Consider the following 16,602-nt stretch of genomic DNA (forward strand, 5'->3'; position numbering starts at 1 on the left):
GTAAGGTTTTTATTACCTGTTAAAATTCTGCGATCTGTGGGACATAACACGACTTTTTTTATCGCGGCACAACTTTGATAATACAGCAATGTAGTCTTAGCGACTTTTAACATGTAATTCTGGTTAGGAACGCCTACCTTGCATGTCGTTAGCGATAAATATCGCTGACATGCAAGGCGATAGAAAAAGCAGAAGCTAACGCCTGAAAGCTTGCGCTAACGCATGTTAGCGCAGGCTTGCTAATAGGGCGATGATAATATTGCCGCTTTATCGGCAAAAAGTGCCGGAAAAGCGGCGATATGGCCCTTGGTAATATGCCCCTTGGTTTTTGGTCTAGGTGACTGCAAGTACTCCTGCTGGTTTTAGGGATTTGTTTTCTTAGGCTGTTTTTAACATTCTCTTTGATTTCAAATTAAGTATTTAATGTTTTAAGTATGATCAATACAAAATTACAGAGTGAACTGTTACTGAATTTTTCAATATAATGATTGTGTGTGACCCGGATGGATCACGGAGGTCAATTCACCGGTCAGAGTGCTTTATATATGAGGTTCTCTTTAAAAGATTTATCCATTTATTGAGTATTCAAACTGAAATGAAATCTATGAATTAATTGCACTTGCACTTTAAAATAATTTTCAGAAAATGTATAAGCATCGGCCTTAACGCCTTTCATTTTTCTTTTTTAATTATTTATCCAGGATTAGATATGATTTTAATATCTGTCATGTATGGATAAGTTTGCACTATCTCACTGATCATAAATTAGTCTTTATGCACTTGCACTTTTTCTAGGCATCTTTGGTCTCTTTTTAACAAGGGTGTATTAGAATTGAGCTTTGGTTCGCTCATGAGACAAGGACTCTGAAATTCATGAATCAAGACTGAATTCGAACTGTGAGCTCTACTGGCCGTAGTGTAGACTGCGATTCAGTGTTCCTTTGGACTTGGAAGATGAATTTCGTGATTGTACTAAAGCTATAATTGATATAAAAAAAGTTCTTGAAGCAAGGATACTGAAAGGATATTATTTAAGTTTCGAAGACGTTGTATTTAGTTGCCTACTGGACTCTGTAATTATTGAATAAACACTCAATTTTAATTGTGAGCTTTGCTGCCGCAGTGTAGGCCAGAGGCAGCGGTCAGCAAGGGCCCACAGCCACGTGGCGTTCAGTAGAGCTGTACAGTTAGTGGCAATTCAGCGTGTGTACAGCCAGCGATGATAAGTGGTGCACTGAGTTAGTGGTACCTGAAGCAACCAGCGTGTGCGCACCCTGCAATGATGCGTCGTCCGAGCGGGCTGCACTGGGAGAAATGTCTTTTGTCTAATGAATTCTGCCTCAGTAAGGCCACGTGGCAGTGACTTGTGGTGCACTGTGTTAGTGGCATCAGAAGCATTCAGCGTGTACACACCCTGCAGTGATGCGTGGTCCAGGCTGGCTGCACTGGTAGCAATGTCTTTTGTCTAATTAATTCTGCCTTAATAAGGTTACGTGGCGATGACTTTTGGTGCAGTGAGTTAGTGGCACCTGAAGCACTCAGCGTGTGCGCACCCTGCAATGATGCGTGGTCCGGGCGGGCTGCACTGGTAGCAATGTCTTTTGTCTAATGAATTCTGCCTCAGTAAGGCCACGTGGCAGTGACTTGTGGTGCACTGAGTTAGTGGCACCTGAAGCACTCAGCGTGTGCGCACCCTGCGATGATGCGTGGTCCGGGCGGGCCGCAATGGTAGCAATGTCTTTTGTCTAATGAATTCTGCCTTAGTAGGGCTATGTAGTGATGACATGTGGTGCAGTGAGTTAGTGGCACCTGAAGCACTCAGCGTGTGCGCACGCTGTGATGATGCGTTGTCCGGGCGGGCCGCACTGGTAGCAATGTCTTTTGTCTAATGAATTCTGCCTTAGTAAGGCTACGTGGTGATGACTTGTGGTGCAGTGAGTTAGTGGCACCTGAAGCGCTCAGCGTGTGCGCACCCTGCGATGATGCGTGGTCTGGGCGGGCCGCACTGGTAGCAATGTCTTTTGTCTAATGAATTCTGCCTCAGTAAGTCCACGTGGTGGTGAGTTGTGGTGCACTGAGTTAGTGGTACCTCTGGTGCTCAGCGTGTACACAGCCTGTGATGATGCGTTGTCCGGGCGGAATGTGTCTTGCCTACTGGACTGCGTCATCTGCAATCGTCACAGGCAGTAGTCTGTACAGACATAAGTCTGCGGTGCTGTGCCGCTGCGTTCGCAGGGGACATGTGTCGAGGAGGCCGGCGGATATGGCAGCAACTACGTGGCAGGTTAAGGGCCACTGCTCTGGCACACGCGTTGGCTTTTACACAAGTGAACCACGCCCAGAGTCCTGGCCTATTTATTCACACTTCTACGTGGAGTGGTGTATGTTGACCAGCCCACTGCACTTCCGCTTACAGTGGACGACGATACAGGTACATGACCAAGATCTTCCCCACTGTCTGAGGTAACATGGTTAAGTCCACTGTCCACAACACTACAAGCACCAGCAGTATATGTACACATAGAGAGGTATGTTTTCTGCATAGTGAGGTCTGTTCAGCACATCACTGCTACACTTGGTATTGTGGGCATTATTATTGATGGGTGTCCTGCGTCCTTCACACATGTTTGGTTGCCACATCTCGCAACATTCAACTATTGTGTGGCTGAGGGGCCATGCCGTTTTTGGAAGGTCCACTGCCCTGTTGTGCGCTGCCTCGTTGGTAGTAGGGGGGGTGGTCCGGGGGGAAGTCCTGAGGGTGGTGGCAGTGGGTTTTGTGGCCTTCTTGGGTGTCAGAGGTGCATGATCAGTAGCTCTATGACATGTGTTGGTCTTCAGATGTGATTCTTGGCTGGGCTCTATTTCACACTGTAGGTAGTCGTCCTACTTTACACCAGTAAAAAGCAGATGGTACATTCCTACTGCTAACCCAGCTTATCGCGTGTTTTTGGATCGCACCGCAGATCTGGCTACTCGTTGAAAATATCGGGAAGTGGTGTTTTCATGTTATTTTTGTACAGGAACTCCTACTCTGCAAATTATTTGCGTTAGTTGTTGCTCTCATTTGTGGCAATTTTTTTTTGCGGAAGCTATTGCTGGAAAACTGGCGATATCGCCTGTTTTCACCAGGTTGAAAATGGAATGATAATTTAAACTCACTGAAAAAACCATAGGTTTAATGAACATTCTAAATAGAAATTAGCATTTTAAAAACCTTTGAAATTCACTGAAAAAAACATAGGTTTCAGGGACGTTATAGTTACAAACTAGCATTTAAAAAACCTTTGAAATTCACTGAAAAAAACATAGGTTTCAGGGACATTATAGTTAGTTGCACATTTCACGCATACAAAATCATAGAAATTCGGTTGTTTTAGTTAGTAGAGCTAAATATAACTCGCACCCCCGCAATGCACTGCTGATGACGTCACATATTATATCACTCATGACATGGTCAGTGACATCACTGATTACATCGCTGATGACATCTCAAATGACATCACTGATGCCATCATCCACGTGATCATTTAATGCACCTCTTCACACTCTAATATAACCTTTGATACACCCACTCTAAAATACTGACTACCATTTTCTAAACCATAGACAAATCAATAGCAGTTACTATATACCCACTGACTACTTCCTAGTTATACACACACATTCATTCAGTCATCCATACAGTAACTCACACATGCAGTCACTCATCAATATAGCACTATTATATGTACTCATACACCTGTACAAACACTCATACACCGTCACTCATTCATAGAGTTATTGACACACGTAGCTAGTCATTTAAAGAATCTATAACACTGCCGTTTGCTCACCTATACAGTTATGCATTCAGTATCTAACCTATTCATACAAATAGTAACATATACTGACTCTCTATACAATCACTGACACAAACACACACTCATTTATACAGTCACTCTCACAATTACTCACTATTACAGAGAGTCATTTATATACTCCACAACTCACATATACTGCCTTTTACATATGTAGTTGTTCACACATACATTACATTCACTCTCCAACACAGTGAAATACACACACACTCACTGAAACAGCTATTTCCACATGCACTAATGAACCCATATACCTAGTAAATTAGCCACTCACACATGTTGGCAGAAAGTTCTACATCGCCCACCCACCTACACACACAAACACTGAGCCACCCATACTAATACTTATGCTACCAATACGTAAGCCATATAAACAGTCATGTACCTAGTCATCAACCCATACAGCAGCTTATACAACAACTGAGAGACTGATACAGACATTCACACAGTTTAGTCACTAACCCATGCATTCAGTAAGAGACATTTAATCACTAACTTATACAGTCAGTCACACACCTATTAAATCCTCCACCCAGACACTTATACACCAACTCATTCTTCAATACACCTTGGCATTAACATATATAAAATATATTTAAAGTTTACAAAAACACACATTCACTGGATGATGTCAACAGTGATGTCATTTGAGATGTCATCAGTGATGTCACTGACCATGTCATTAATGATACAATGTGACGTCATCAGCAGTGCATTGCGGGGGCGCGAGTTATAGTTAGCTGAACTAACTATAACACCGGAATTTCTATGGTTTTGTACGATTGAAATGTTTATAAATACATATATATATATATATATATATATATATATATATATATATATATATATATATATATATATATATATATATACACGCACACACACACATATCAGCCCTGAGGTATTTCGGCCATTGGGTGTGGCCTTGATCACAGGTGAGGCAAATCACAATGGGTAAGATTGCATATCATTGGTCCCAGTGGTCACGTGACATGATGTTAAACTACTGCTCCCAGAATGCACCTGTGATGTCAGTGCGGGCTGTGGGGGATGTACTTTTTTAGCTCAATAACTTTCTTAACCAACACCTCGCAATATATATACATATCAGGATATTAAGGAATGTGATGTTGTTAGAATCCTGCTTCATGGTGTCTTGTCCCACACTCCTGTTCGGGTGCATGCTTATTCAGGCTGTCACACGTGCTAAATATAGTGGTTGCCCTAGTAGTGTTAGATGCCTCTCAACATGCTGCCAAAAAGATATATTGCTGGCCTCGCACCTCCACCACAAGTGAGTTCCAAGTCAGCAAGAGGAGACGTTACTCCTCCTATACTCCCTTTCACACTGTGATGCAAAATGTCAGGGATAGTCCATTTTTGTAGCAAAACAGTGTGCAGGACATGTTCCCTAAATAAATCGAGCAAAATTTCTCCAACTAAAGATAACCCCCCCAACCCTGCAGGGGGGCTTTGCCGCAACGGGCATGGGGAGTCCCGTCATGTAGCACTTCCACAAAAGAAAAAGAGAAGCGGAGGCAGAATATCAACTGTGGCGCGTTTCGGCTGTTGGGTGTGGCCTTGATCACAGGTGAGGCAAATCACAATGGGTAAAATCGCATATCATTGCTCCCAGTGGTCGCGTGACATGATGTTAAACTGCTGCTCCCAGAATGCACCTGTGGTGTCACTGTGGGCTGTGGTGAATGTACTTTTTTTAGCTCAATAGCTTTCTTAACCAACAGCTCGCAATATATACATATCTGGATGTTGATTCAGACTTCACTATTTTGACTACATTTCGATATTTGTTCTTATTTGACCTTGACTTGGTGATAAGTAGACACTTTTCCAGACTAATATTGCACCTGGTGTTGTATATGTGTCATCAGTCAAACAACCTGACACTTTTGCAGTTTTTAGAAGGATACTGTCAGATGAACTCTGCTTCTAATGGCAGACATGACAATGATTATTCACATATTGAGAGAGATGGTGACCTCCATTGTCTAAAATGGTGACATCCATTATCTAAAATGGCTACGGGGCCTACCTAATATTGTATCAGATGAGTTGAACCTTAGGAGCTCTACGTCAACAGCAGATGAAATAATGTAACATACCAACTTTGGATTGCTGACTCTTTTCCTGACACCACACTTTAAACATGTCATGCCAAAACCGCATAAGCCCTTAACTCTGGTCAGTAATGCACAACACCAAAACATTATAGGCCACACTGCAGGAGCAACATCCTTCCAGCCAAACACTTTCTAATTGTACAGCATTCTAAGCATCAAACAGTTGTTTCAGAGGTATGAAGCATTATACAAATACAATCACAATAGAATTACAATCATTTTCCACAGTTTTTTTTCCAGCACCTCATGCACATTCTGTGTTTCCCATTTGATTTTACTGTTCCTTGTAGCTTATGCCATGACTTATTTTGGTCCTCCTATCTGTGAGAACCCAGGCCAAGCAACAACCAAAATCCCTTGCAGGGTTAACCACAAAATGTAACTAAATTGCATTTACCAAGCTACCTATGGCTTTACCATGGGTAGCTTGGCACAAAAAGCAGTCAGGCTTAACTTAGAAACAATGTGTAAAGTATTTATGCAGCACACACACAATAATAAAGTGAAAATACAACACATTGTAAAATCCCAAATAGAGTATATTTTGATAAATTATTTTACACCAAAATGACAAAAATGTAATCAGTTGACCCGGAGGTATGAATTCTTTGAAGTTTTCAGTGTAAACTAGCGGCGATAAGATCAAAGTGCCCACTGTGGACATCTAGTTGCGTGAGACCAGGTAAAAGTTGAAAAATATGGCTTAATGCGATGAAGCGAAGGTCAGAGTCAAAAAGTTAATTGGGCCCTCTCAGCACTAACCTTTGGAATTTCTCAGAAGGTAAGGTTTAGTGGTGCAAGGCTGCATGTGGTGTCGGAGTAAGGAGCGTCATCATCAGGGAGCCTTGGGTCAAAGCTGCAGTGAAGATTTCCACGTTCAGACTTAGTTATTTTTATAGTAAAAACTCTCCAAAATGATGAGGCAACCGCTGAACAGGGTTTGCTGCTTCAGAGCAGCCACAATTTCATGTTGACCATTGATGGAACAACAGTCACACACGCAGGTTTGTCCCGGTCTCCTCCTGGTTCTCAGAGCAGTCTTTAGGCAAATATTACTGGGTCCCAAGTTTTGGATTTTGCCTATCTGGCCACATTTAGCACCACAACCTAGGGCCCAGGACTGGTGGGACACCAATCGGGGTTCAGGGACTTACACAGGCTGGGCCCAGGTGTGGGTTGAAGATGATGGTAGCCTCTTGTGTCCGTGTGGCTCTGAACAAGAGGACAGGAAACTAGCGTTTGGATTCACTATGGTAGTCCTGGGTGTAAATGAAAAATCAGGGCTCAAGTAGCAGGGCTGGCCTCTGAATGTTCAATGCAGGCTCCAGGCAGCAAAGCCCTGTTTCCAGGTACAGCAAGGGAGTCTTGCAGAGTGCACAACAGATCACAGCAGCAGGTAGTCCTCTGAGTGTCCGTTCAGCTTGTCCAGAAGTGAACTGAAGAGTGGGTATGAGGGCCTTTGTTGTCTACCTGCTGCCCTTACTCAGGAAGGTCAAAGAAGCTTCTAGAAAGTTTTTTTGAGGTGCTTGGCATTTCCTGACTCTAAGCTGGCTGCATTGACAATGTGGGGTGATAGGCCCTTTGTGTTAATGCAGTGCAAAGCCTATTCAGTTGTAAGTGAGGCTGTGCTCAGCTCTGTCCCCCATCCTATCAGCAGATGGCCCATTCAAGCTCATCTAATTCCTCTATTGTATGACTGTGTAGGTGGAATTCACAAAGTCTATCTGTCAGTTACACCCAGTCATGGGACCTGATACAGGCTGCAGGCACAAACTGGCTACGGGGTAGGAAAATGCCCATGGGCTAACTAGGGTCTACCTTAGGGGTGAAATATAAGGGTAGTTTAAGACTTTGGAAGGTGGTTATATTGCCATTTAGGGTGCAATGGCAGGCCTGGGATATGTTTTAAGGTACTACTTGAGTGGGTGGCACAATCAGTGCTGCAGGCCGACTGGTAGCATCTAATTTACAGGTCCAGGGAATATAGCATACCTCTCTACAGTAAACTCACAAGTAAATTAAATATGCCACTCAGGTATACGTCAATAAAACCATGTTCAGGGGAATGAGCACAAGTACTTTAGCACTAGTTAGCAATGGTAAAGTGCACAGAGTCCGAAGGAAACCAAAACTAAATTCAGCAAAAAAGTGAAGGGTAAAGGCAAAATGTTTGGGTGTTACCCTGCAGAGAGGGCCAGGTCCAACACTATACTAGATACAGTACGAAATACATGTTCATCCCACAGTGACAGCACGCATGTATGATGACATAGGTATTGCCACAGGTTCAATTCCTCTATTTCTAATACAACTTTGCTAGGTGCTGATATATTCTGGATGTTCACTTTAGTGGGTGGAAAAACATGTGCTCGTCTCCCCTGCCACCAACTTTGCAAGCACTTCCAACATTTCAGTTTCTGTTACTCTAAATGGTTCTCTAGAAAGAACTACCTTCCAATTAACCCCGCTTTGGTCTCTGATTCTTACTCAAACACTCAGTACTAATCACTTATTTGATGTTTGTAGGTTCCATGGCACTTTATTGATCAGAGATTCTACCCATTTAGATATTCCAGAAAGGTTTTTCCCTAAAATGATTTCTGTGCACATACGCATGCTTTTCATATTAGAACCATATCTGTTTAAATTGAGGATGCCTAATGTGATCTGCTCCCTCACAGCCTTCCTCCCTATCCCAGTCCCTCTTCTGCAGCTACTATTTTCCTCCCTCTACTTACTCTCATTTTCTAATAGTTTTGCTCTTTTCTTTATGGCCTCTTTCTTATATTTTTCTGTCTGTCTGGTTTTCCTACAGTTAATCTTCCTTTATGCCTAGTCATTTTCTTTGGAGACACCCAGCCCTTCCAACAGTATTTCATATTTTACAGTTTTTCAGGACCAGGAACCCCACATGTGCAATACTGCAAGAAAATATCCATAATTCATTTTTTTTGTAGCCATACACTGGTCTTTATACACATGCAAGTGGAAAAGAAGTGTGCTTGACATTTGTGCCATTAGTTACAGGGAATCCCAATCCAAAAATACACAGAGAACCATGATTATCTGGATAGCCTGATCACAAAAAAGACAGCATATACTTTGGGTGAGAACACATTTCAGGCCTCACTTGAACACTTGTAGCCATCTGACACTCCTTGTTCGTAAGATACTTTGATGTCTATGTTATTAACTTTGAGTTTGAGGAACCTCTGCCTCCGACCCAAAAGCAATTTAGTAATCTTATGTGTGCAAGTCAGAGTCCAGCAAATCAGAGTTGTTTTTGGGGATGGTGGAAGGAGATGTCACTGCTGTGGTAGGTTGTGTTGTGCCTTGAAGTTGTGAGTGAGGAGTATGACCTTTGTGCGTTTGTGTTTTGGGAGCCATGCCAGCAGAGCTGTCCGACATCTGTTGTGATGTGCCTTCTACTTAGGAGGTTGAGCGTGAGTCTGGCTGCAGCTTTTTAAGTGGTTTAAAGTCATCTCGTGAATTGCCTCACTTATTCTGGCATAGAGGGCAAGATTTTCTTCTGCATCTTCAGGGTGTGGTAGGAGAATACTGTGACAACAGTAACTTGAGAGGTCATGTTCAGTCTGCTGTCTATTATGATCTTGAGGTTCCTGGCACAGGTCGTGGTGGTGGCTGGTGGATCCAATGCCGGCCAGCCACATGGTGGAGTCCCATGGTGATGTGTTCTTCCCGAAGGTCACTACTTCTATCTTGTTGGTGTTGAGCTTGAGACAGTTGGAGATTGAGAGTATTAGTTGAATGGCATTGGCATACGAAAGGTGTTGATGTTGTTGGACAGAGATGCCCAACTTTCCCTGATGACAATAAGCAATGAGGTTGTAGTGAATAATGTGAGCAGGAATGAGGGACTGATCTGCCTTCATCCCATGAGGAGCTAACACAAAAAAGTCTGGCATACCTTGAATCCCTGGAAGTTATTCTTATGGACACGACTTAGTTGGCAGACAAGACATGCATGCCCATATCCTGAACAATGGAGCACTGCTCCAACTTAGTGTCTCATCCACTGAGGCTGGTATCCCTTACAAGTGATGACAGACAACAGAGTGTCACACACATATTGCCACCTATAATTATTTGGGTTTGAGATCCCTTTCCGAACCCCTTTTTGTTCTCAGCAGCTTTTGAAGATGGTCTTTGGACACAGGTCGCCTGGAGTAATCTACCTCCAGTTGTCTGAGACCTAGCCTGCTGATAGACCATCCACCACTTAGGTCTCTGGGGTTCAAGTTCTTTGGTCTTTTAGGGTTCATTCCTTCCTCTAAGAGACATCTGAGAAAGATTGGGCATTCCCAGATGAGATTTCCTTACTACAGTCCCCCATTCTAAGGGTGCAGGACGGAGGTCCCGCAGTAGTACAATGATGGCATTCCACCTGCAAAATCCCCCTCTCAAATTATCTTCTTCAGAACACTCAGGTACTCCCTGACCAATCGGGCAGATGCATGCACTGTCACTCATCAAGGTTAGTGCCAGGCATAACTGGAGAAGTCATCATATCTTCCTATGTGTATAGACAGTTCCCCAAATTTCTGGGACAGGATCATTCTAAGGTAACACCAAAGTTCCTCAAGAAGTACCACACAAACACAATCAATGTGTTATTTGGTCACCGTTTAATAATCCTTGCAAGTGGTATAGACTTTTAGCTCACTTTGCTCACCATTGGGATCCAACTTGAAACCAGGTCCACTTTTCTTCATGGCACTAGGAGGGACTTAAAACGTTTGGCAACTTTAATAGTCTAGCAAAGTTGTCTGTTTTCAGGATATCGCTCACCCTCATGATGTCAGGGCTATGACAAGATAGATAATGAATTGGTAATGGAGATGCTAATCTTATGGGGATCCACCTTGTTAAAAGGAATGAAAACCATGGTGAGTGATACTCAGATGACCTGTACTGAAATATTAACCCCACCCTCTCTTCTTTTCACGGAGTGGTGTCAATGTTAAGGGAGTTATATAGCATCTCCTTTTTTGTCAACACTGTTCTGTTCAGCTACAAAGTAAGTGCATTGTCTGTGGTATATTTTACTGTATTAGTATGTTTACTCTACCATTGATAAGGTATTGGTCTAAATCAGTATTGTTGTCTCTTTCAGTATGTGGACATCGCAGTTATTTCCAGTGAAAGTTTGTAAGGTGAGTATAATACTAGAAAGGAATACAATAACCCAAACCACAGGAGATGATGTTCCTACTGAACTCTACCAGGAAGGCGTTTTAGTGGTACAAGGGCTGCTTTGGCCTCATATACAGCAGATGTAAAAGCTTTTCCTAAAGTGCTTCATGCTGGTAGGAGCGGCACACCTAGTCCATGCGCTACAGTGTCTCTAGCTGGGAGATGGAATGCTTTGAAAGGAACTTAAACCTGTGCGCATTACTCAAAAACATTTTGGATGCTTCAGTTATATGACCTAGGTGATAAATAGCATAGTGTTTCTATCGGTGAATTGTTAAAGTGGGGTTTTGGCCAGAGTATTGTGTGATAAGACTGTGTCAATTTTTAGGTATATGGCTGCATTGGAGGTAAAACAACAACACTACATTACAATAACCCAACTGTATTACAATGCAAGAAAATCCGATTAATCCCACCCCAATTAACACTATAACAGCAACACAGCAGCAAAACACACCACCAATGTGCTACTGTATTTTGAGTTGAGTTATGCATTTCGGTTTGTTTTTTTATGTTGTGTTTTATTGGGTTGAGATGGTGCTAACTGATCGTTGCATTGCTCTTTTGTGTTTGTTTGTGTTTTTGTTTTTAAATTTGTTTTTCCTTTCTTTTACCATTTGGAAACTGCACTTTAGAATGTAATAAGTCAGCCCCAATGTTAACCTGTTTGAGAGATAGGCCTCGTAGTAGTGAAAAACAAATGTAATTGTATTTCACTACCAGGACATGTCCTACTTTTTAAATACATGGCACCCTCCACATGGACTGTCCAGGGCCTCCCTAAGGCTTGACCTATATGTAATTATAAGGAAGGTTTAGGTCCGGCAAGCAGGTTAACTTGCCAGGTCAAATGGCTGGTTAACACTGCACACACAGGCTCCGCAGTGGCAGGACTGAGACATGTTTAAAGTGCTACTAGAGTGGGTGACAAAATCAGTGCTGCAGGCTCACTAGAAGTAATAGTGATATCTTTATTTGCGTGATTACTTAAGACCATTGCAACTATGAAACATCATATTAAATTATTCCATATTCTAAAACCATACTTTTGCTTAAGCATAGTGAAAACGGTAATGGTAAAGTTGTCCGAATTTAAAACCCTTAGTTATGTGCCTGCGCTTACAGTTCAATTTAGCCTGAGCGACGTTCTGACCTTAATTAAAGAGATTTATTAACATTGAAGGGTTTAAAACTGAAGTGCTATTGTAAAAAAGGGTTGAAGACAGTATGTAGAACCTGCCATTTCCACGTTTTTCCTCCGCGGTAGCCTGTTCAGGCACCATGGGATCTTGAGTGTGGCTCCCAGCAGCTAAAACGAGCAGGTGCAAGTCCTTTTGGGTGTTAACATAGCAGTGGCTGAATCTTAAGCGCCTGGTGTGATGGCCCATTTGGTCAGCTAAGAATTGGAGTTGAGCATTTTTTCTGCTTTGCATATGAATTGGACCAGACAGCAGGCTAGCTGGAGATCCCCACCTTCAAAACATGCTTTCACTGCCTACCTACACGTTCTTATCCCCATTTGTTTTAGGGCAGGTTTTATTATGATGATACTTGGGGGCATATCAACAAGGGCTTTATCTCTGCTTTTTTGGCTTTAAAAGCCAAAAAAGGAGAGATAAAACTAGCGCCCTATCAACAACAGAGTGCTAACATGCAAATTTGCATGTTAGCACCCTTTTACTCTACGCTTCTCCTTGCATCTCTAATGAGATGCAAAGGGGGCGTTCCAGAGTAAAATAATAGGAGAAATGTCGCTAAGCGACATTTCTCCTATTGTCAAGAATGTCGCTAACCCTGTTAGAGACAAAAAAAACAGCGCTAACCGCGGTTAACGCTGCTTTTTTACGTCTGGTATTTTTCTGACTTAGCCATGATATCCTATGGAAGGAGGATATCATGGCTAAGTTTGCCTGTCCCTATCAACAAGGTAACGTGAGATTATCGCTGGGTTTCCAGTGATAATCTCACGTTAGCCTGTTAGCGTGAGGATTTTTATCGCTATTGAGATAAGCGTTGCTAATAGCACGCTATCTCAGCGATAAAAATTCACGCTAGCCGGCGATAATTATCCTAGCGCTAAGTGCGCTTAGAGATAATTATCGCCGGTTGTTGTTGATATGCCCCTTCGTTCCTTGTCTAATCTCCTGCATATGCATAATAGGTGTAGCATGTCCTCTTTTGATTCTCCGCATAATCAACAGTGGATTATTGTCTGTGGACATTTCCATGGGGCTAGATGAAGCAATGATGGAAGTATGCCTAGCCCTAGATGAAGGTTTTTTCCTTTGTTGCTCTCGTGAAGCCAGAACCTAAGAATAGTTGAGGAGAACCTCTGGAGTAGCTCTGTAGCGCAAACCAGCTGTGTGCCCTTTTCTTTAGTACAGCTTTATCTTCCACTAGGGACATCATGTTTAACATTTTATTTACCAGTTCTTTGAAGCTTTTGTGGGACCCAGCAATCTCCCAGAGATCTTGTAGGCCCAGACACTCTATTGAGCCTCGGAGGTTGGTCATGGACGCGCTGCCTGTTTTTTGACTTAAGCTCATTCCAGAGGTGTGCGTTCAGGGTCCCAGATTTGGCTCCCTTGATTTTGTGCCAGCATTCAACAAAAGCACCCTTTCACACTATTTTTTGACTCCGCAAGTTAATTCTAGTCTTATTTGTGCCAGCGAGTCATATTTGGGTAGCTTGAATATTATTCTCATTGCCCTAGCTACCGTGTGGTCCAAGATCCCTGCGTCTCTTCCTCGTAGGCACTTGCTCCCATTAGTGTTAGTAGGTAGGAGCACCGCTTGGATCACCTGTAGCAAGGGAGTGAGACTTGGAACGGATATTTGGAGTTAAAAAAAATGTTGTGCAACCGCCGTTGCATTATCTCTTCTTACTATGTATTCCTTTTGTTGCAGGAATGTACATTTACTATGCATTATTACACCCAGGTACTTGTACTCTTCAATAGTTTCCAGTGGAAGCCTTCCCAGTTGCCAGCGGTGTTTGTGTGTATTCTTTTTCAGGTTTATCCCCATCACTTTTGTTTTATCTAGATTTATATATGATTTGTTGATGGTCGAGTAGTTGTGCGTGATGTAAATTAGATGTTGTAAACCAATCAGAGGGCAGCTGAATAGTACAATGTCGTCAGAGTACAGTAAATCTGAAATGGAATTAACTGCCCAAGTTTGGGGTGCTGGAGCAGAGTTTTCTGTTAGAAAATTCTGGGGCTTTTTGAAGCTCTGGCATGTCCATGCGTCATATTAATAATTAATAATTAATAACTAATTATTTGTCTTGTGCAAGTGAGTCGAATTAACCAATCTGTTTGTTCTAACACAAGAGAAGGTTACACAAGGGTTAGCTTATTCGTGCTGTATTTGTATTCACAATAACGTGCAAGTTTTTCATGTTTAAACGTTGCTGTGTGCTGTTTATTTTAAGCACAAAACGCTGTCTGAATTAATGCTCTGTATGTCGCAAAGCTAGATAAATGCATACACATAAGGGTATTAGTGGGATTAACACTGTCTAATCATTATGATGTAGTAATCTTTATTTTTGTCTCTTTAATTAAAGATGGTCTATTGTGGCCTATGGAGGCCTTTATGAAAATAACTGAGAATAATTTGAAGCCTGGCTGAGCTGTGGTTCAGGTGTAGAAAATTTTGGTGTATCAAGGGAGACCCCTGCTGGAACTCAGCTAACAGAAAAACTGTCGGCAGTCCTTATAAGGAAATTTCCGGGAGGACATCAGCAAGTTTGGAGGATCTCCAAAAGAAATGTTCGTCCTTGGGAAACAATGAGCCTAAGAGAGAACTCTGTGCAAAGGCTGGTTTGTCGGAGGAAACAAATTTGAACAGTTGCAAAACTCGATTCTTTCTCCGAGGATTTTATAATTATGACTTTTCTTGAGCGGAGATTTCAGGATGTAGTCAAGATACATCCCATCCTCCTTGTTCTACTTGGTGATACAATTTATGCATGTGGGTTTTCATTGTATTTTATAGTATAAAAATGTTAGCTTAGGGAGGGCTCTCCCCACTCTTTTTCGTCGCCTTGCTGCGTGAACTTGCGTTGCAGATGACCGATGCTGAGGACTCTATCCTGAAAAGACTTTTCAAGAGACTGGTCCTGACCCGTTCTGACACTAGTTAGAATAGGTAACTATGAGAAATGATTTATTCTGATTTCATTCTGACTAATTTTAGATAAAGCAATATAACTTTAAACCATGGTGTTGGTTGTTTCTTTCCTTGTTGTTTATTGAACTATTATTGATTATTGTTTATAGATTGTTTATGTTATGTTGGACAGCCACTAAAACTGGTCCTATCGCCTAGATATAGATGCAGGGTGTTTAGGAGTTTTCTTCCCACAGGTTTGCTGCTGATAGAGTATCGGAGCATATGTAAGTGAAATGGGCCCTAGTGTATGATGAATGTATGTGCGTGTAACTGTAGAGATTACTCTATCTGTGGTGGTGGACATATATTTAATGCCCTGATCTGTATCAGTTTTCTCTGGTAGCAGAGGATGGTTTTAGATGGTTGTCTTGATCTGATAAGATAAGATAAGATTGCTTGTAAACTAGCTTATTGATTATTGATTTATTTTGATGTTTTGGTATATGTACTAATACTAAATGTTGGAGTCGTAATGTTGAGTTAAATGTAGTGCTTCTGGAACTTGGAAGCTGGAAGCAGTTCCGTAGTAGAGCAGAGAAAGGTGTATATGCTGCTCTCGGGAAAGACGGAATTGTAAGGAATTACGTGTGACAATAGAAGTTGCGCGTTCATTCATTGTCTGGGTTCGGAATCAGTGACATTGTATGTTACTATTAGAAATTTCTGGTATATAAGGAGTGTGTATCGTAGTGAAGGTTTCCTGTGAAACTCTGGTCTTAAGTCCCAGGGATCCGTAAGGATTGCCGTTAAAGCTTATTGCGGGAGGAGTAATAGGTATTCTCTGAGCTTGTTTGCAGAACTGGGCAGAGGTAAGCTGCTTGGTTATTGTGAGTTATAATTCTGTGCAGAGGCAGATTGTGCGCTGTTCTCAAAAGCAGGATTCTGTGTGTATGTACTATTTTTTCTCTCGTATGAATGTGCGTGAATGCATATACATTTATTGATTGTAGAACTCTTTTGGATACGTCCTAGAGGAAACAGTTATGAGATGTATGTAAAATTGTTGACTCTTGAGAAATAGACTCTTTTTACTATTCTGTGGTTAGCGAAGCAGACAATGGAAATGTTTTAGTGTGGTGACTAACAGATTTTGTAGAAATTTTGACACGCGAAGTCTACTGAGAGTTTTTGTAAAGGAGGGGTAGACAAGTGACAGAGACAGGAGACAGAGACTGCAGCGGCTGCTGACGTCAGGAGGTTCGCGCACTGAT

General features: G+C 42.1%; 1 protein-coding gene across 5 annotated transcripts in view; it reads left to right on the top strand.

Annotated features, from left to right (window-relative positions):
- The window catches only part of LOC146839635 (uncharacterized), a 533,093-nt gene extending 517,665 nt beyond the window's left edge, over positions 1-15,428 (top strand). For 2 of the 5 annotated variants that reach the window (XR_014980692.1, XR_014980693.1), the window contains 3 exons: positions 11,133-11,172; positions 14,120-14,209; positions 14,784-15,428. Coding sequence is in view for 2 of the 5 variants with exons in the window: in XM_085650364.1 (XP_085506490.1) it covers positions 11,133-11,171 (39 nt within the window). In the remaining 3 variants the exon portion in view is untranslated. Of the gene's footprint in view, positions 1-11,132; positions 11,173-14,119 lie in introns of all 5 variants that reach the window. The other 3 variants (XR_014980691.1, XM_085650363.1, XM_085650364.1) reach the window with 2 other exon arrangements.
- The last annotated feature ends 1,174 nt before the right edge of the window (positions 15,429-16,602 follow it).

The sequence above is a fragment of the Triturus cristatus genome, chromosome 4_1, assembly GCF_964204655.1.
Source record: "Triturus cristatus chromosome 4_1, aTriCri1.1, whole genome shotgun sequence".
Classification (NCBI taxonomy): Eukaryota; Metazoa; Chordata; class Amphibia; order Caudata; family Salamandridae; genus Triturus; species Triturus cristatus.